Here is a 22569-nt window from a genome sequence, read left to right on the forward strand (position 1 = left end):
GACTCTCAAGACCTTCCTTTTGAGTTTTATTTTCCGGCAGTTTTTACTTTCAAGTAACGTTAGTCGCTGTGGACTTCTTCTTCAGAAGAACCAGAAGTAAAAACTTCCAGCTGACTCCTTACGAACTCATCAAAAGACCTCCGTTATCTACCGCATCCGGACTCTTCTTCAGCAATCGAAAAACCAATGCAAGTAACCGCTTAAAATTATTCAGATGCGTGTTTAAGGTTCAGACCCTTTTTAAGGTGATTTTTGGATTCTCTGATGATTTTCAAAGGTTGTGGTTAAGTGATGTGAAATACTGCCATTCTTTTCCTATTCTCTCTCTTTTCCTTACTTTGTTTCATTCTGTGTATATATGTTTTAGTTAGTTATATGTTAGATATAGTTTTCATTTATTAAATCCCTTATATTCACAACGGATTGTCTCTGTTTACTGTTCACAGTTCCAAGTCAATGAATGTTTGAACCCTCGCTACATTTTGCTAAGAAATACTGCTAGCACTGTACAAAGAAGGACAGTTTATTGTTCCGTGGCCAGAAAATAAATATCCCTTGAATTGATAAATGATTATATTGTATGCTCGGTGGACGGACAGATCAAATAATTGTAATATTGATTCTGCTACAGTTAATTCGAAGATATAATCTAAATATTTATTATGAACCGTAACCAGTTATAATTCGTCATAAATATTTCCCTTTTTAGAGCTAATAATAAATAATAAAAACATTACATTACTGTAAAATTTACAGCAACCTATTTACAGTGTAGCGTAAACTCCGGTGAGAATATGCTAGTCTCGCGAGAAACAAGTTTTGTTTACAGCAAAGGAAAGTTTGCAAAGTGTCCTCTTGGCTTATATTGAAATCCTCCGACATTTTTCTTTACAAATCCTCGTTTTGTACTACTAATTCATGACCGGTGTTTTGTTTTGCTCTCTCCTCTGAGCTTCCGCGTTCACCACTTCCACGTTCATCACTTCCACGTTCATCACCGCGTTTGCCTACGTGCTACATCATCCGCTGGATGCCACTCTCTCGTGAATGCGTGTATGACAGTTAGCGGAAGCTAGAGATTAAGGTTTATAAAGTTTATAAAATATATTTTTCTTACACAAACACATCGCGTCGCTTCAGAAGGCCTTTATTAACCCCCAGAGCAGTGTGGACTTGTTTTATAATGGATTGGTTCAATTTTTTGGACTTCAAATTTTGGGCTACATCCACTCCCATTATAAAGCTTGGAACAGTCAGGATTTTTTTTATATAACTCCGATTGTATTCGTCTGAAAGAAGAATGCCATATACACCTAGGATGGCTTGAAGGCGAGTAAATTATGGGGTAATTTTTATTTTTTGGGTGAACTATCCCTTTAACGGTGTTATTAAATTATTGGTGTTTCATAAAAATCTACTTTCAGACGACTTTTTTGTCTTCATGCACAATTGTCAACTAGACCAGCATAAACCAGCCTAGACCAGCCTTAAAAGCCAGAAAAAAACAGCCCAAGCTGGATTAGTTAGCAGAGCTAACACTGTCCAACCATGCTAAGTAATGACTCTGGACTTAATATTATTTACCTAAGTACAACATGTTCCTGGATCAACATTCTTACCAGCCAACCAAAATCTACCATTACTTATGATTGCTGATACAAATGTTCTTCCAGGACCAAGAAAGGATGTTTGTTATCCATGCTCAATATATATAAACCATGTCGTATTTAACCCTGGATTTCTTTTCAGACTTGTTTGACCAAAACTTGCCAACTTTTCTCCTACTTCTTATGGTCCACTGAACCTCCAAGCCATTAATACCCCTGACAGAGAAATAAGGTTGTTTGAATGCGCACAGATTCATTCACACTCCCACACACAACCCACAACAAACATCTGCGCACTTATTATCGGTCTATTGGGTAGAGGAACTTGGCGTGCAGGCATAGATCATCTCTAGCCTCTGGATGGGAGAATATAACATTCCCCTCATTCCCCTTCTGTGTTTTGCTGAATCAGTTGCACCTTCACCCATGCAAATCCTCACTGCTGAGCCTGGCTCAGCTTTAATTATGGAGAGGCACTGACTGAATCACTGCATATTTGGATATGACTAACAGACAGCCAAGTCAGGGCAACAAGCCCAGCCGTGATGCTCTGAGGTGAGGACAGCGTTCTGAGAACACCGCCTCCACGGACCAACCGCATCCATTTAGAGCGCAGCGCAAGTCTCACCACATGAATATTCAGTGAATGTAATACAAATGTGAGTCGCTGTCAAGATGTTTCGGTCTCATGTGAAAATATTAAAAATTGTGAAAATGTATGACTTGTGAATGCTCCTGTGACTTGCGTTTAATTTTCTGACCGAGTACAGGTTAGTAGTGGATCACCTGTACTGGTGGTGCCATGATAGTAACTGGAATGAAACCTACTAGAGCAACTGCATAGCCTACATAACATTTTCCAGTCTTATCTCCTAAAGTAATGGTTGCTGAAAAATCAGCTTTGACATCACAGGAATAAATTACATTAAACATATAAACATTTTAACGGTTTATATAGGATTTAATTCTGACTTCAAAAATGGCTGTTTTGCACATGCTAAGCAAAGAACAAAGGAAACAAATAAGAAAATTCTCACGCATATGCATGCATTTCTTCACATAGGAGCTCACTTTTATCACTTGGGGCTGTGCCAAGCTCAAGCCAGGTTTGTTAATGTTTTGAATTCTAAGTGCGATCCAGTTAAAAAAAACAACTGCACATTTTTGTTTTGTATTCTCTGTGTAAGAACAAAGAGAAGCCAAAATAGTGCTCACTATTTTGTTTTCTTAAGTAACAGAGATGCTGTTAAATTAATGGTTTGAAGGCCTTGTTAAAATATACAAGTCGAAAGTTAGCAAGGCTTTTCTAGGCCTACACTCCAGCGAACTTACTTCTCTCTCGCTACATTGCAAACAATGACACAACGCCCTGCTTTCCTAGCGCAGCTTCAGGTGCAAGCATTCCTGCTCTCAAGACACATATTTTAAAAACTGCTTTGATGCTGACATCATCAATTGTTAAATTTACATCGAAAATGTTCACGGAAAATGTGGTTTACATACTAAACTGTAAGGCCGACTACTAATGCACTGAATTTACTTTACAAATAAAAACGATTATTTTCTTATTTTATTTGTAACTCAATGGATGCATCAAAACGAACGAAAAAAATCTGGCATCAGTGCAAAAAAACACTCACATTACATAACATAATTAATTTATGCATTTAGCAGACGCTTTTATACAAAGCGACTTACAGTGCATTCAGGCTATACATTTTTTACCAGTATGTGTGTTCCCTGAGAATCGAACCCATGACCTTTAGCGCTGATAACGCAATGCTCTACCACTGAGTCACAGGAACACTGAATAGCATAACATGAATAGGGTTAAAAATTATAATATTAATGCAGTTATAAAAAAAAGTAAATATGCCAAGTTATGATGTTGCTTGGAAACTGTAAACAATTTAACACCACTAGTATGCATTATGTCCCTTTGGGATACGTCCTACAATATATGAAGAGTTCAGATGCAAAATCCTCTAAGTGCCATCTGAAAATTTCTTCTAAAATTAGCATTTTTATCAGGCTCCTATGTTTATGTTCGCTTATTTAACTTTAATGGCATAGAAAAGGACCTATACATTGCCATTAAAGTGAATTTTCTGAACCTAAACATAGGAGCCTGATAAAAATGCTAATTTTAAAAGAAATTGTCAGATGGCACTTAGAGGCTTTTGCATCTGAACTCTTCATATATTTTTACATTTCTCTGTTTATTATTATGTGTAAATAACATTAAGCAGTTTTGCTAACTGAGAGCTGTACGAATACACCTACTGCAGTATAAAAGGTAAAGCTAAATCTCTCCTAGCTGACACAGTTCTGTCACTAAGGGATCTGTCTTTGTCATTTAGCACAAACCAATTCCTCACGCACTGCATCCCATGATTCATTTTGGTATATCGTGGCTATATATGATCAAAGTTTACTCTGCTTTCTTTCCTGCGGTTGCAATAATTATTTTATAAACACCAGGGAATTATGTTTTAGTGAAAATGAAATCACATCTCTCTCTCTCATGCTAAACGTTTGCAAAACAAGCAGATACTCTTGCGATAGGATTGCGATTTCTGTCTGAGCAGCCATGAAATGCACAGAGGGAGAACATGCTGGAATGAGTTGAGAATGACGGAACAAGTGAGAATGAGAACCAGAGAGAAATATTGAATGGAAACCGCAGCAACTTCTAGACCATCCACACTTTCTTCATCTTATCACTGTTTTTTGTCCTTTCCCCCGCCTTCATCTCTTTCTGCACTGTTCCTGCACCACTAAGTGAGAGAAATGTCTCTGTTTATCTTGTCTTGCGTCTCATCACTTGCCTCTTTCTGAGGGCTGATAGCAGAGACTACAAGTGAGTGCTGCCTTTGAAGTGATAATGGGATCGTCAGGCCATCTTTGTTGTAGCTTTAAAAGCAAAAAAGGCACAAAAAAAAAAAATCTCATCCATGAAAATACAAAGGTATGCCAGGATCCCATTCTTTGGCGTTGTTGCACCACGACTTTCATTACTTATAAACAAGTGAATGCAACAAGCCTGTTTTACTGACACAAATATGAAACGCAACAAGCAGTTTGGCATATTATCGTTTTAGCGTCTTAATTAGCAGATGGTAGACTTTAAGATTATCAATGGATTGCAATAGTGAGATCCAGCAACAATGCTGTCTTTGAGCACACTGCAACATTCCCTTTTATGCTTGATTTCTTTAATTCAGGTTGACTTTTTCAATAACATGGTCAAGTTAGCTCAATCTACTGCGCAGACAGCTCGATGAATTGGCCTGTCAATCACGGGGAGATTTTGCATTCTGCATTAGTAACTGCAATCTGCTTGCCTGTAACGCAATTAAGCAACAAATAGAAACCAGTGTTGGTCTCACTGCATCTGTCAGGTGGGGATGTAAAAGGATTCACCCGTGATCAGATGAGGGGAGGTGAATAATTAGGTTGAAGGTCAAAAACAAAGCTAAAGATCTGCATCCAATGTTAAAGCCAACAAAAGCAAGACATACCCAGTGTGACCTCAGTCTGCATAGGCATGGAGAGAGCCGGGTGTGAGACCTCGCAGCTAAACAGGGCGTCGTTGTCCAACTGCGGATTCAGAGTCCAGGTGAGCTTGGCCTGAACCAGCACAGACCCATCGCTCTGGGGGATTTGCATGTTGCTGAAGTAGTACAGGGGGTCAGTGCTCTGAACCCACCGTGGGAACTCTCGGCTGACCACTGTCTCTGGGAAGGTCTCTGTGGCTGGGCTGGGCTCTTGACCGGGCTGTCTGGCCATGTAGCTCCGCCCAGGGCTCTCTGTGTAGAGGCGTCCGGGCCTGCCATCCGGACCCAGCAGAGATAGAGACTTCCTCAGTTTAGTGTCATCCAGATCCCTGCTGATCAGAGGTCTGGCTCCACGCACGCCAGCGGAGCCGCCACCCTCGTAATCCACGGTGGATGAAACATAGGAGATCACCTCTATCAACTCTCCATCCCGCTTGAAATATACCTGGCAAGAGAGACAAAAAGTCAATGATTGTGCACTTCAATCAGACTAAAACAATAATTTACATTTTTTTTTAAATGTCAGGTAAACCCTTTGACCTGAAAACATGTCAGTTGGACTAAAAATGGACTGCCTCCAACTGGCCTATAAAAATATCTGAATGAATGAATGAATGAATGAATGAATGAATGAATGAATGTGGGATGGATACAGACTCCAACCAGGCCCTAAAACATACTGGTAATAAAAAATAAAATAATGTAAATGAATTAAGGAATAATAATAAAAAAAAAATTTAAAAAGAAAAGAGAACCGTATATAGACAGTGCATTTTATAACAAAGAGCAAGCAAGCAACTAACTAACTAACTAACTAACTAAATAAATAAATAAAAGGGACAGACACTGACTCCAACTGGTCTAAAATATGCTGGTAAGTAAATAAATAAATAAACCAACAAATAAAAGTTGGATGGAAACTGATTTGAACTGTCCCTGAAAATACGCTGGTCTTAAAATAAATGAACATAAAATATGTAACATTTATGAAATAATTTAATAACAACAATAATAATAATAATAATACAAATACTACTTCTACTACTAATAATAATAATAATCAATATTATTGGCTCCAGCTACTTTATTGTCATTGTCTGGCGAAAATAAATTTAATTTACAATTTTTATTTATTCAATTGTGTGAACTGATTACTAAAAATTCCATTTGTAATGCATTTTAACTACTTCAGACTGTTATATAAAAATAAACTTGTGACTACATGCTAGATCAAATAACTCTGGATGTTTAAATATATTCTTCAAACTCCTAAGAATCGTAAACAAAGACTGTGATGCACTTCGTTGATTTGTTGGCAGATTATGCAGTACAATAGTCAGTTACGTCATCGCTTGACTGCCAACTGGATATGCAGGCTGGTTCTGAAAGCATTTTTTCAGATTACACATCTACAGCATGAAAAGCAGCATCTTTTTGGTATAAAAAAGGTGAGAATTATTATTATTCTTTTTTAAACAGAGGACGCGATAGTCAGTATCTGCCGCAATCACAGTAAATTGTGAAATTACCGAAACAAAAGTATCTGGGACAATGCAAAGCATTATGCAGCCCACAGTGCCGGTGAATGGCAAATATACGTGACACAGTTTCTGCTTTGTGTTTGTGTTCCACTAGCGCATTGCTGTAACAGCCTCGCTCCACTACAGTGCATTTGGGTATTAAGATTCCCAGCTGGTAAATCACTTGACAGGGAATTAAGTTCCCACTTCAACAAACAACCTCCAGATATATGTATTAAATTCAGTAGGCCTAATGCCTGTAGCATTAATGTTTGCACAGTGCTCTGCTTGTACCCCTTTTACTCTCAATCTCCTTTGGTAAGAGTAGTAGTCACAATTTTAAAATGTAGCCGACTTATTTGGGGGATATCAAATTCATAAATTAGTTTACACAAAGAACCCAATCGTTCACTTTTAAGACGTTACTGTTGCGATTAGTTATTAATTGGTTATTCTTTATTAAATGGTCATAGTTCACAAGTAGTTCTCAATGAGGATATTTTTATTTAATAATTATCAAATATCTAATAAGGAACTACCTGTGTCCTAAATTTGCTACTACTTACTGCTTAGTTAATCTTGCTTCTCTATTAGTTAATAGTATTAAGTTAAGTGTTAATGTAGTACTACCTATTACTTCCTGCATAGATACTTGTTAACAACGGACCATTATTCTAAAGTGTTACCCACAAGACCTATCCTTGCACTGTATCCCTTTTTGTTCTTTCGTTCTGTGTGTGTGTGGCTTTGTCTGGCTTTGATTTGATCTCACCATTTATGCCCCTGCACTCTGTTGGGTAAATAAACATAATATAACATGGGTGAATTAAGCTCAAGTCCTTGAGAAGTCTTGTTTTCTGCTAGCAATGTCACAAGAATTCAGAGAGAGAGAGAGGAAGCGAGAGATAGGCTTGTAAGGGACAGCGCTATTTCCCTCCATGCGAGGACTGTTTTTGTGGCTAATGTGCTCTAAAGTACACACTTTATCTTGGCTGCTGAGAGGGGTTAACAGCATATACCACACTGTGGCTTTTACTTACATTATCTGACCATTTGCACCTGCAGCCACAGGGAAGAGCAGACAAAAGCAGATGCATAGTGGAACCCTAAGCTATTAGCCAAGGCTCCAGACAGCAGTTAATGCCTAATATTAGTGATTGTGTGAGGAGATAAAACAATGCTTTGACTACGGAGCCATTAGGAAAAGACAATGCAATAACTCACGCTATGGCTGAATAGAGGCTAGTTCAATTGCAATGTATGGAGGTTCGACAGGCCTCAGTTTTACTTGGTCAAACAAAGTCACACGAGGGAGTTTTCTGAGCATGCGTACTGTAGCATCAACGCCACAGTTTATCACATACCCGCTTGACATGTAAACACACTATATCAAGGTTGCATAAATCCCTCAGGGGGCCTGGCACTGTAAGAAGTATACAGTAAGTCGCTTTGGATAAAACATTCAGTGAAATAGTAAACTACGATAATGGTTATATATATGCAAAGCATAAGAATGTATACATATGAACAAAAATGTGAGCCTTGGTTTATCATACAAAAGTAAACTAAATGTCTAACCAAAATCTATAAATTTCTATTAATTCTATCTTGGTTTGATGAATGTTATGTGAGAGTCCCATATCTTTGGTTAATATGCCAAATATCATGCAGTTCCTACATGTCGCCAGCATGTGGAGCTATAAATCCTCTGCCGCAATCTAGATCTGAAAGAGAGAGAGGTAGTCTGCCTCTGCAAATAGTGCACAGAACTCCTATTCATACACATGCTAATCACCAAGGTAACGGTCACACAACATGCTCAACTCATTCCAAGCACTGTTCTTAGCAAACACGGTCTCTTCAATTATTCATACTATAATACAGCTTGTGGAATTTAGCCCTGTTTGAACAGAATTTAGTTTTTGTGTTTTGTGGATGGCATACTTGAGTTTTTACTTTAACACAGTTTGAACATATATGCTCTCCCCAACATTTTCTAAAGCAATGCGAGTCATCATGCACAAGAGTTTTGTTTAAAACTGTTCAAACACACCCCACAATGTCCAATTTGGATGTTAACTACCGTACATTACGGTAAGTGCCATTAATCATTTCAACAGAACATTGCTTATTACTGGTAATGTCTTATCACACAATGAGCAGGAAAAGCCCATTGTTTCTTTTCACAGGGGATAATCAATTGTCCTTATATTAATTTCTCTCTAATGTGCCTTCAATAATTGCCTTGTATCTACAGCCATAGTCACAATGCTCATTTCAGTCAATACAAATTAGATATCAGACATGTTTGACGCACTGTTGATGGGTTGCCTTTGAGTGGTTGTTGTCTGGGGAAAAGCAGAGTTTCTAAAGTCCTTTTTAGGGAGATGCTGGGCTGTCACACATCTAACTCCCACGCAACCTGAAATAGTTCCGCATGAACGCAGCACTTGTGTCTCACGCCTTAGTAAGGAGAGTAATTACACAGCAGCCAATGTAGAGTGTATCCAAGCAGGATATATTGCACAATAATACAGTAAGTGCTGAAATAAGCCAAAATAGCATGTAGTTCAGTGCCCTTTAAGTGTTTTGATAGTTCTAATGCACAACGTTACAAAGGAAAGAAACAAAACCTTCAGTTGCAGGTCTGGAATGTACTGACATTCCAACACGCTTTTCACAATGGATGTGCACAAAAAAGCATGCATGTGCCTGCACCTCGGTGGATTTAAACGAGTGCAGCAAACAAACAGCGATGTAATTCCATGTGCTCGCCAGAGCACAATGCTTCACGCCACCAGTGGAGCGGATTGCCTGTGAATGGACGCTAATGAAAGCACCTGCATGCAGCTTATTGCCAAGTGCACTATTTTGAGTGGAAAGCTCATTTAGAGACTTAGCAATAGTGACTGTTCCTTTGGCCTCTTTTTCTACTTCCTAAAATTGTCATATTTAATCACTGCAGTGTCAAAGGAATGATGGCCTTACTTGTGCTGTGACAATGCGGGAGTGAGATCAGAACGGACTTAATGACAGATAATATGGGGGATTATTATCTAGCCCTCTTTCAATCAGCACCAGATTGTGCAGAGGACACACCAGCCTGGCCCGTCAGTTGATGGACTCCTGTTTATTTGAATGCTGCTCTTCATGGTATTGAGGTCTATCAGCCATGTGAGGAGACTCCCAAACAGAAAGAATACTTTGGACAAATACAATTAAAATGATGTACATGAGTTATATCAGTGGCCTAAAGAAAGCAGTTATATTTATGTAAGAGTGAGACACCATCATGATGGCTGAATGCTACTCATTTGATCTCATTAACCTCTCTATTATCAGCCCCTTTTGTTAATATAATAAAAGGAAAATAATTGGCAGCAAACTCAGCATTTCTACAACTGCATCAGTAATCAAAAACATATGATGCTGCATATGTACATAATAATGTTCAGGACTACTTTGGCCAGCAAAAAAATTTAAAACTAAAAAAACTAAAAAAATTACTTTAATGGACCAGATCACATAAAAATTTTTTTTTATTATAAATGTTACTTAACTCATTGTTACTCCTATTGACTGCTGCTATTTTTTCAGTGGAACACAAAGGTGACATTTTCAATAATCTTCACATTAAAAACAAATGTTTAGATTTGTTTTTAATGTGAAAAAACCCCCCAATAGAACAGAACAAAACAAAACAAGCAAAAAACAATGCAAAAGACTGAAATGCCAATGCCATGAAATGTCATTCACTGAGCTGAAAACTGTTGCGACCGAATCACTGAGTCAGTGAGTGACATAGGGAACCAAATCAGTAAATGCATAAATTAGCTTGCTTAGGTTTTGTTTTTTAGTCATTTGTGGAACTTTACTGGTTTGTGTTTATATATAACAGGTTTGGAATAACACCACATAATGGCAGAATTTCATTTTTGGGTGTACTATCCCTTCATATTAAAGAATTTTGTCAGCCTGATGAAAGACAAATTTGTTTGAAAAGAGCTGAATAGTGACAAAATCAAGACAACCTTTTCCAAAAACGTGAGATTGTCACGAATTCGGTCCATGGACTTCCGTTTATTCACCACCAGAGGTCACCCTTTCCATTACATTGACTCTTGCACAACTCAAACTTGCATAGCACCCCGGACTACATATTCCATCATTCATTGCACAGTTTGCACACTGCACTGATTGCACTCATTGCACACAGCTGTTTCTTATCACCTCACTCACTATATAACACCCACTCAAAGTGCCATTCTCTGCTGAGTATTGTTTAGCCCATACCCCATTCCGAGTCTCTGTGTTTTCCTCGTTTTGCCTTGCCTTGCCTGTTTTCGCGGTTTCTGATCTTTGCCTGTTTTCCTGGATTTTTCCCTTTCGTCTCGCCCCTGTGATTCTGTCTGCCGATCGGTGACCTACGCTAGCCCTGGGACTATTCTTGTGTTTTGCCCGCCATATACCCGTTTGCCATTGTTTGACCCTGCCTGTTTACCACGTCTCTTTAATAAAGCCTGCAGATGGATCCACACGTCTCACGTCTCGTCAGCCCCGTTACAGAGATGAACGTGCCTGGTGCTCAGCTCACTGTGGGAATGATACAATGTTTTGAACCCCAAGCTATGCACGGTGGCTGTTAAATTGATTTCAAGAGGGGGATAAACTGCAAAGCCATGGCATTGATTTGACTACTAAAGATTGCAAAAAAAAGGCATCATAAGACAAGAGTAAAGGAGAAAGGCATTTGAAGTTGCAGAAGAGAAATTTAGTCCAATGCTGCAGCCCTGGAGCACAGCAGTATCTTATTTGTAGGCTTAGTGAAGCAAGAGGCAAATAAGTAAATAAACATCCTGCAATACAATATAAATATTAGATTTGGTATAATATATATTATTTGGTTTGGTTTTAACTAATGTTAGCTTTCTGAATCTTTTAAAAGCATTAAGATTGCATTTTACATTTGGTTTCCTGAACCCCCTCCCCCCCATAGCCATTTTTATCACTATCTTGTCTTTATCCAGATCAGAATATTGTTTGGTATGTAGATCTAAACAACTAGATGTAAAAAGAATGAAAGATTTAGTAGTATCTAGGTCTAGGTATCTGGAGACTTCCCTAGTTAATAACCAAATAATGCCCCAAGTGTTACAGTACGTGTTTGTTTGTTTACTCAGTTTTTATTGTTGTTGTTGTTTTTACAGTACAGTAGATTGATTACAAGGTGACTGACATCATTGTTCTCCCTTAATGGGGCAGCTTCAGGTCCGGAGATACCAAATTATTTCCTGAAGACAAAAACAATGTTTTTGCAGTGCTTCTAAGGTTTGAAAATAGAATAGAGGCAGTAATCCACATGAGATGTAATATAATTTGGCAAAACATTTTTACCCGTCTAGCTTTAGTCCCATCGAGATTCTGAATGAATTTTAGAGCCTCATCAAAATGCATAAAACTACTCCTCCCTTTACCGATTTCTCGACCCCATTCTTAATTACTACAAGATACTATATACTTAATGAACGTAATTGTTTGCTACCCTGTATGGTCCAGCCTTCAAATGCTTTTGTTTTGATGAAGACAAACATAATAAAAAATATTAATAATAACCCTTAATAATTTTCACAGCCCAACTAACAACATTAATGATTAAGGAAAAAAAAAAACTAAATTCTGTGCACATGGCATAATTGTCTGAAGATTTATAACTATTGACAATAATGTGAGAATCAGGAAGATCTAAATGAGTCCAGATATGTTAGAAAACCGGCTCACTCGCTATTGAGGATGACACAAATCAAGCCACATTCTACCAACAGCCCAGATCTGAAACCCCTTTGAAAAATATTTATCGCAAGAGCCTCATCAGCCTCCCAGACATCCAGGAACCTTTGACTAAGATCTTTTCAGCTCTAATTTAACTGCTGTTTCTTGGCTCCCGTCGCTTGTCTGCATTAGCGGGTATACCTGGGAGTTTTTCATGTGGAGCGTTCAGCCTACGCTGATGAAGCAGAGACTGTCTTGTGTGAATGAATGGCAGTGGATTGGCTGGTAATGAGGGGCAGAGCGGCGGGGTGAGCGCTCCTTGGGACTTGCTCTCATGGGTTTTGTGCTAATGGAGGCCAGAACTGGTCAGCCTTGTGCTCGGCAATGCGACTCTTCAGGTGGGGTGGTTGAAATCATTTTCACACCACATGCCTATCACGCTGGGCTCTTAATTGCTGGAGATGGGGGCAAGATAGATCCGGAATACATTATGGTGCGCCCACAGAGCATGATTAATGGGCTGGTGGGATTTTTCACAAACCACTGGCTGAACTCAAGCGGAGCTTGTGTGGATGGTGTTCATGAGGTTGATGTGTGTGGGCCGCAGAAACTCCACTGAATTCAATGAAAAGATTAACTTTAAACAGTTATAGGGCCTTTGCACTCTGTACCCTATACACAATCACTGTACAAAGAGTAAATAAGAATAATTAAATAAAAATATAGGACTCTATCTTGCCCCTAAAAAATGCTGGAAAATAAAATAAAGTAATTTTTTAAATTATCATTAAATTAAATACATATATATATAATAAATAAATAAAATATATCATTAAAAAGTCTTAGGTTACTAATATTAAAGAAATTGTCACTTATGTCAAACCTTTCTTCTGTAAAATACAAAAGATAATACATTGAAAAAAGTCCCAAACTCCCCTCATTATAACACACATGAAAGAAACTGCTGCTCAGCAATTGGAGATGACTCCTCTGTATTAGACACATCCCTGCTGTGAGCTATTGCGTAACATAGTGGGCACAAAATTGACCATGGCCAAAAAAAAAAACTTAGGGATATCTCTCCACTGTAAATGATGCCTATTTATAGAATAAACAGCATGTGTTTGTGCATACAATTGCCTTAGACTCACCGATGGAGCTGGTTTGCCTCCTTTGGCAATGCAGACAAGAGTAAGGTTCTGGGCCTGGTAGCGGCTGAATGGTGCTGGCGTGTTCTCTGCCACAACTGAGATATTGTTGGGTGGAGCTGTGGAATAGAAAAGGACATCTATAAGACATTCTGGGACACTTCTACCATGTTCATCAATCTGAGCAGCATTTCAAAGATGCATTTTCTTCAAAATGCATAGTTATTCCCTATTAAGCGTTTGAATGCTAAATCTCCATACCAGCTTTAACACTCTTTGGTCTTTGAAACAGATTCTTAAATCTTGTGTATATCCAATGCACTTTCAAGTGGAGACGTAGTCGTAGTGGTGCATGGCTGGGGGTTTTGGAGCATGTCAGAGTAGCTTCTCATATAGGCCAGTTCAGAGTAAAGAAGCAGCATTATACAGAGAAGAAGGAAGCAGAAGTCTGGAAGATGAGAGGATCGTGGTAGGGCCACAGGGAATTTCAGCACTGGATTTCTTGGTCTGCAAAGACTCTGACCCCTCGCAGCGAAATGAGATACAACCACCTACGATGCAGAACCGCAAATGTGCGGTCCTGGGGGTGCTGTTATAGTGCACGGCATTCCAGCAGCTATCTGAAACATAAAAAGCACCAGCCATAAAGGCCGTTTTATGCATATAATATCCACCAACTCCTGCCAAGCTCCACTGGGGAGCCATACAAGCGTGTCATGACATCGGAAAAGCAGAAGCGTATATCTTGATCGTCTGTGGGGATCCATGGGGAAGATGAAGACGGACTTCCTGGTACTTAATGTAGAAAGGAAATGACGCTGGAAGGCTTGAAAACAAAGCCCTTCCCGGTTCTCCTTTTGAATAGCCTTTATTTAAGCCTACCTGTCAGCTGGAATGAGCTGACTTTATCAGCTGTTCAGGGATGAAAAGGGGTGTGGGGGTTTATCACATCTGCATTTTTTACTAGCACCGAGCGATTTATGATCCTCTGTCAACGCATCAGTGAAGGTGTGCATTGACTATTCAGGCAGCTGCATTATCACATAAAACACTTCCTGCAAATTCCCTTTCATACCCTGCTGAGACAATTGGATGTTGCTTCTGCTTAGTTTGAAGCTGTCTGGTGCTTTTTGCATGTTGAAAGGATGACAAAAGGCATGTGATATCAGCAAAGGATTAGAGAGTTAGTTCACCCAAAAATGAAAATTGTGTCTTTTATTCACCTTTATGTCCTTCCGAACACATATGACTTATTTTCTTCAGTGGAACACAAAAGGAAGAAAGGTCTCGTTTTTCCAAGCAATTAGCATTCAAGCTTCAAAAAGGATTACAGTGAAAAATTTAAGTGGTCTACATGACTTGTATTTCAGTTGTTTTGAAGATGTATAATAGCTTTGAGAGACAAAAAGAGAATTTTGTTGTTATTAACTGATAATTCTCCCTTCCAGTAAGCTGCAAACCACTGGAATCAGATCAGTGAGTTGAACTGGATTATCACTACTTTGAATTTGTGAATCTGCAAGAGATAATGATTAAACTAATAATGATAATTTTTTTTCGTACGTTTCTCTCAAAAAGAAAGTCATACATGTTTGAAAGTGTTTTCATTTTTGAGTGAACAATTCCTTTAAAAAAGAGCCCTTCAGGACATCTGCTGTGAATCACTTGATCAATAACGCTTGCATACTAAGCAGGCAGAGGAAGAAAAAAGATGGCGTATCAGGAGACCAAGGGTAATAACGTTTTTTTTCCAAGTGTCACTTTAAGTCTAAATCCATCTGCTACTCTCCAATAAATGTGCAATTGAAATTAATTGATTAAAACAAAAGGGATGGAGGAATGTGTCAAGGTTTGAGAGCTTTTGTTTCCTCAGCACCTAATTGCTTATTGATGGCAGATGTATGGAAGGAAATTAACCTTAGCGAACACTATTAGCTCTCTGGGAAACTGAGACTTTTCCTAAATTGGAGAATGATATGCTGTCACTTGGTATTGCGGATGGGACTATAATACGCACCTGCACGTTCAACCGAGATGCAGAACATTGCCCCTGAACTGATAATGTCCCAGAGCCATAAAACAGAATGTTAAATGTTCTGTTTGTTAAAAGCTCACAGTGGTCTTGATGGATGAGGCCCCGTGGTTTCTATTTATAGCAGTGGCCAGTCAAAGCTAATTAACCATGTGCTCTCACAACTGCTTCACGAAATGAGCCAAGCATACCAATACAAACCAATGCCAGTCTGTAAAATCTAGTGTCCATATCTTCTGAATTAGCCAGACTAGATTTATACTTAAGCAATTACTAAATTCTACCTCACAATCAAACACTCAATTAATCACAGATTTGACTCCATAAGGATAGTGAGGTTGATTATAAAATGATTACAGATGTGCTTAACCTACTGTGCAAAATAATTCTGATAAATTCTCTCCTGCTGTGATGGCTGACCTCATTTCATTTTATTCCCACGTTTCCCTCTATTAGTGTTTATAATTCTTTTGGTAATTCATAATGTTAGTGTAACGAAGACACATTCAAGAGCCCTTTGATGGAAAGATAAAGTTAGTACACGATTAAAGAAGTTTTAGAATTGCGAGTGAGTGCTTTTATACAACAGTTCAACAAGTTAATAAGTACTAATTTACAGTTTAGACACAATATTGCCAGTTACTTCTCTGTTTTTGTTCCACGGATGAAAACAGTTCCAAAATGAAAATGTTTGGAACTGAATCAATCTGAAACTGAATCAGTTCCTGAATCTTGTTTTGTTCGAATGAATCAGTACAAAATTTAAAACCCACGTAAAACTAACAAAACATCAGACAAACAAATGGCGTTACTGCTGCTCATTGGTGGGTGTGTAAAGCTGGGCAAGGCTTAGCCTACCCTTGGCCACGGAGAAATTAACAGGGCTCAAGGCAAAAATGCCACCAAAAAATTTCTTTGCTCGATTTCTGTATGCAATGTTTGCAGAATAACTGTGGAAATGAAAGTGTTATAATAAATAACTTTTGAAATGTAAGATTTTTTTTTATTCAATTGTGATCAGGTTAAATACTCCACTCATATTAAAACTATTTTATGACATGGCACCCATATCTGGGACTTCCGTCATCACAAGACTGTGTTGGGTGATAAAAACAATTTTTAATTTAAGCTGTTATTCACTGACCACTAACCTTCACCTCCAGAGAGCTATAGCAGCTGTCAGTGAGTTGCTCTTGAGAAGCGAATCAGTCTTAATCATAAGCAAATTATTGAGTGGAATTAATTAAAACGATTTTCAGTCAAGTGAACAATTCATTCATGAATCAGACATTGTTACAGTACCTCTCTGGTTTACTCTCATGGATGTGCCACGTGCGAGAAAGGAATTTTCAGATTTTCAGTTCAGTCTATTCTTCACACAAATCTGTCATAGCTTTAGAAGAAACACTGACCAAAACATTCTTACACACACAAAAAAAGAAAGATGTAAAAGTAATAAATATATCATAAAGGTGAGTAAATTACGACAAAATGATCACTTTTGGGTGAAATATCCCTTTAATATTACAGAGACAACTATAAGTAAGCCATTTGAAGTCAGTTTCCCTAACAAGTGTAAACACTGTGCCATGCTATCAAATCATTACTCTGTTTGTTTGAACAACCCAATCAGCCCAACACTCCAACAGTGGCTCGGCCAATGGGATGAATTGAGGGCGGTCTACCTGTTTGGCTGATCAACAGACTGCTCCTTTATAATTGAACAGTCATTTTTGCAGTTCCATTTGTCAGTTGCATTTTTTTGGGGTAATTTTTTCAGTGTTTGGGTAGTTTTTGTGTTACCCACTAATACCCAGCTCCTGGGTCAGACGTAACCCAGCGGATGAGTTATTGATCACGGGGATTTTGCAATATACAGAAATATACAGGGGTGCGGTGTGAATGGCCTAAACGAGTGTCGCGTCAGTCTTTTGCATGATGGAAAAGCCTGATGCTTTGCATAAAATAACCAATTTTATTCATAAAGATACAGAATATAAAATACTTTGGATGTTAAAATATGTCCTCAGAGCTGTTTACGGTTTGTTTATGGGCAGGTTATGGAGTCTGTCACAGCATATTTCGGCTAAGAGTGAAACGCAGGGCGGCAGTCCTTTAGCAGTTCCCCACCGAACACGACTCCGTCTCGGGCACGAGAACCAGCGCCGATACGGTGGAAACAGAATAACAGAGACTGGTTGATTACATGTGAATTACTTCTGTATAATGTTTCATTTTTACTTCTAATGTTTGTTAAATGAGTTTAAATATAGGCAATATGTATTAAAACTTATATAAACAATGCTGTAAATGATACAAATAAAGAAAAATAAAGGAAGTATTCATGCAAAACAGTGGTTGTGTGGAGTATTTTACAAATGTTTAGAGGATTTAATCTGTAAACATAATTTCATGCATGAAGTAAAAAATAAGCTAGTATTATAGTAAAAATGAATCAACCCATTAGCTGGGTTAAATAAACAACCCAATTTGCTGGGTAAAATTAACCCAAAATGTGTTCTGTCCTATATTTACCCAGGCCTTGGCTTAAACATATCCCAAAATGGGTTGTTTTTAACTCAGTGTTTTTTTTAGAGTGTACACTGTATGGAAGTTATTTTTTAAGCCAGTCGTGAAAAACCTTCAATATTTTTTAACATAATAAATACATAAAACAAAAAATACTCCACTAGGAAGAACGTTCGGGAACCCTGCTAAGATGCTTGACTCTGGACCTCTCTTAAGTGGTTTAAAAAATGTCATGTCTCCTTATAAAAGAGCATACAATAAATGTTCCACTACTCCGCAATTGTTTCCAACCATTTTTCCCTTCTTTGAAAAATTGTGTGAACCATTTCCCTCCTCTCATAAGCCACACCGTTGAACCATTCATCCTAATGGGAGCAGCCATATTCCTTTTGCAGTATGATAGCCTGAAGCACCATTACTTTGCTCTCTTTAAAAAAAATAGCAAATAGGTTTTTTTTCTTTATTTGAGGAACAGGGGCTCACATTTAGCAGAGAGTTCCCTGAAGACACATCTCGCTGGCCTGGTAATTAAAGGATTTAGTGGCCCTTTGAGACAGCGAAAGGAGGGGTCTACATCCCCTCTCACCCTCCTCTGACATCTGTTACTAAGATCTATTGGGTTCTTGGTCAAAACACAGGGAACACCGGTCAAAGCCGTCTCTTTTTCAAGGGAAGTCATTTACTCATAACTTTCCTAATGGATTGTTTAGGTGCCTCTTTTGTGGTGAGCCCCATTTTGCGTCCTAAAACTAATCAGCCAGTGTTTGTAGAGGTCTTCAGACATCTGACTCAGACAACAACAGAACGGTTTCTGACTAGGCTTCATCAAGCTGTTTATCAACAGTTTTAATAGGGATAAAATGAAGGTAATGACAGATAATCACACAAAACCACTGATGCATTTGATTAAAAACCTTCCTGATTAATTCAATGAACTGCCTTAAAGAGCACTTATCAACAAGCAATCACATTATCTTACTTTGATTGTAATTTAGCTGCCACAAATCATACGACAAATGTTTGGTTTCTAAATCAATGGATTTTAATGGATTTCAAAGGTTATGGGCTCTTGGCAGACACTGATTCACTGCACATAAAACACTGTTTCTGGTGTCAACCATCCTCATTTTAACTGGTATTTAATGTAGTCCGAGTCATATTTTCTTTAACTCGCATCATATTTCCTTCATGGTTTTCAAGGATATTTGAACATTGAACAGATTAACAAAAGGTATTAACACTGGGAGCCAAGATCAAATCCTAAAATAAAATCTCTGAACATAAACAAATTGACCTTAAAAATCTAAGTGTATATGTATTAAAGCCAATTTATAAATATCATCAATAACTTTTTTTTTTTTAAATGTTTGGTTTCTAAATCAATGGATTTTAATGGATTTCAAAGGTTATGGGCTCTTGGCAGCCACTGATTCACTGCACATAAAACACTGTTTCTGGTGTCAACCATCCTCATTTTAACTGGTATTTAATGTAGTCCGAGTCATATTTTCTTTAACTCGCATCATATTTCCTTCATGGTTTTCAAGGATATTTGAACATTGAACAGATTAACAAAAGGTATTAAAAGCATGTCCATCTTCCTTTCAAAAGACAATAAGCCTATTTAATTTTCTACTGTATGTACTGTATTAAATGGTTACATTTTTTTGCATTTAGCATTGATTTCCCATGCTGTGTGCAACTGTGACTTGCAAACCACTGCTGTACTATTAGGTCAGTTTAAAATAATGATGAAGACTTTTTCAGTGTGCTCCTTACCATGATTGTATGTTTAAAATTGACTTGTATGTAACTTTACTCTGTGAAATAGAATGTATCTAGAATAGCAGCAGGATTATGTGCTAGAGAATGAAGGAAGTGCCTAGATGTGTTCTTATGAATGCAGAACTTGTAACGGTGAATTCAAGGTCTTTTCTACACTCCTCTATGGTTTGGCAAATAAAAAGGCTTAATTCTCAAGAGATCATTTGATGTATCCTCCCTGTGAAGTAAACACTAGCATAAGATCATCTGAACAGCAATGTATTATTCACAGTCCTGAATGACATAACTGTTCATACTTTGAAATGAGGCAGAACAGATACTTCCATTCAGTTTGAACGTAGACACAGAGGCTTGCTCTGAGAGACTGCAAGATTCAGCTCTGACTTTAAACTAGTCTACAGGCCAGGCATTAGAAAACTCTATAAGTGCATCTGAAAAAAACAAAACAAAAAAAAAACAAACAACATACAATGGCAAACGAGCATTGCTCTCTTTCAGATGCCCCAATTGACACATTAAAAAAGTCCCACTGCTTTGCACTGAACATCATGAAATCAATCAAATATACTGTGTAGACAACAAGTCTGCTGCTCTGTATCCATCATCAGGTACTTTACGACACAAATAATGATTTTGATGGCTCTGAAATTTGACAAAGCAAATAAAAAATGATGTATGAACATTTGATTCTGTCTTGTCAGAGATACAGAGGACATGACTGTGAATATTTAACAGTCTGGACTTTATAATTGAATGTCCAAGTCATTGGTTTTACGAGCCAGTAAACTAATCAAATTTATTATGCATTTCTAATCAAATTCTTAAAGATTCTGGATTTCAGTGGAGTCCTGATCGCTAGGATGAACTGGGGGAGAAAAAGAAAAAAAAAAACAATCCACAGTGAACAATATCACCTAAACAGAATTACATATGCATAGAATACACACTAGACTGAAAAAATGTAGATATGAAGCCCGTATTTATAATACATTATAAGGGTATTCTTATGGCGTTATAATGAATGCATAATGCATTATAAAAAAAACGTATAACATGCTATATAATCTTATGAATATTCATAAGAACAGTTTTAATGTTTTTAAATATTTACTTATTTCTGTCAGGACCACTATCGTCAGAATGATAGATACTTAGCATAAAGTTTGGTTTGGCGGTATGGTTCTGTTCTGGGCAAAAAACCTCCCTGCCCATCCATGCAGCCTGTCATGAATGAGCAGGGAGAGCAGCAATAATAACCCCCCTAGGGTTAACAGAACAGAACAATGCAGATATCATTAATGTACTCAATGATATTTAAGTGTAACACTTTATTCAAGATAAAGGAGTCTGATTAGCAAGGAATATCAGAAAGCTAAGTCCTGACTGTGGCGAAAGGTGGAGCTGGGGATGGAGGAGGGTAATTTGCTCCGAAGCAAGCTAAAAAGCTGCTGAATAATACTGAATACAGCTTATATAGGAATGCCGCGATAGGTGTCGTATTCCTATAGGTAGATGTGATCAGCTGAGAATCAGCTGATGCAAGCTTGACTCACGTGACCTGCCAGAACTAACGCTAAAGCTTAATTTGTGTAAGTAGTTGTATTTATTAATAATAAATAATAATAATAATAATATATTTTTTCTCAAACAGCCATAAGATCAGCTATCAGATCAGATGAATGTGTAATATGACACATTTGCTTTGAACTATTTTCATTGTAATATCAGTTTGATTATTTTGATGGTACCCTTCTTTAGGCAGCTGTTGATAAGTAACTCTGCAACTACATGTCAACTAGCAGTCATTGGAGTATTAGTAGTATGTCTGCTAAATATATGCTAACACATTATTTTGATGGTTCCCCAATAGACAAACTGACTATAAGTAACTTTGCAAGTATGTCAACATTCTACCAACCCTAACCTTAACCTAAGCCTACTAATACTATAATGATAGTAATAGTTAGTTGACATGTTAGTTGACATGTAGTTGCAAAGTTGCTTATAGTCAATAAACTAAGGGAACCATCAAAATAAAATGTAACCTAACATATAAAAATTGATTTTTTTTTTCAGTTGAAATTATTAACTAGCTCACATCAAAATTAATATTAGTCTCACAGGGAACACTCAAATAACACTCCACACCTAACCACTTACAAGATGTAGTAAGATACTGTGCAGATCAATTTTTCCTTTCTCTTTGAAGTGTTACAAGCTCTTGGTGCATAAAGAAGATCTGTAAAGTTGCAAAGACTAAAGTCTCAAATCCAAAGAGATATTCTTTATAAAAGTTAAGAGTCAGCCACGCCTACCTAAAACGGCTCGTTCTAACACGCCCCCACATGTCTACGTCACGATGTGGGAAGATTTGCATAACGCCGCCCAAATGTTCACGCAAAGAAAGAAGGCGTAACTTTTATTCTCACTGTAGTATCGTTGCTGCCGTCATGTCGTGAAGACGCTCTGTGATTCGTTGTGAAAGCGAAACGACTTTGTTTGGCCTTCCAAAAGAGGATGATATCCGCTTCGTCATGCCTAGAGCTGATCTGTGTTGGTCACTGAGGGAATACATCAACTTCGCGCGGTGGATGACCGGATCGGCTTTCACCGTGGATGAAG

At 37.9% G+C, this 22569-nt stretch overlaps 1 protein-coding gene across 2 annotated transcripts in view; it reads right to left on the reverse strand.

Moving 5' to 3' along the window:
- igsf21a (immunoglobin superfamily, member 21a) overlaps window positions 1-22569 on the reverse strand; it is a 245321-nt gene that overhangs the window by 18608 nt on the left and 204144 nt on the right. For both annotated transcript variants that reach the window (XM_016238594.1, XM_016238586.1), the window contains exons 5-6: window positions 13605-13720; window positions 5129-5609 (exon numbers count right to left, since the gene is read on the reverse strand). In XM_016238594.1, the coding sequence (XP_016094080.1) occupies window positions 5129-5609; window positions 13605-13720 (597 nt within the window). The remainder of the gene's footprint in view (window positions 1-5128; window positions 5610-13604; window positions 13721-22569) is intronic.

Source organism: Sinocyclocheilus grahami, unplaced genomic scaffold, assembly GCF_001515645.1.
Source record: "Sinocyclocheilus grahami isolate Dianchi unplaced genomic scaffold, SAMN03320097.WGS_v1.1 scaffold20.1, whole genome shotgun sequence".
In the NCBI taxonomy this organism is placed as follows: domain Eukaryota; kingdom Metazoa; phylum Chordata; class Actinopteri; order Cypriniformes; family Cyprinidae; genus Sinocyclocheilus; species Sinocyclocheilus grahami.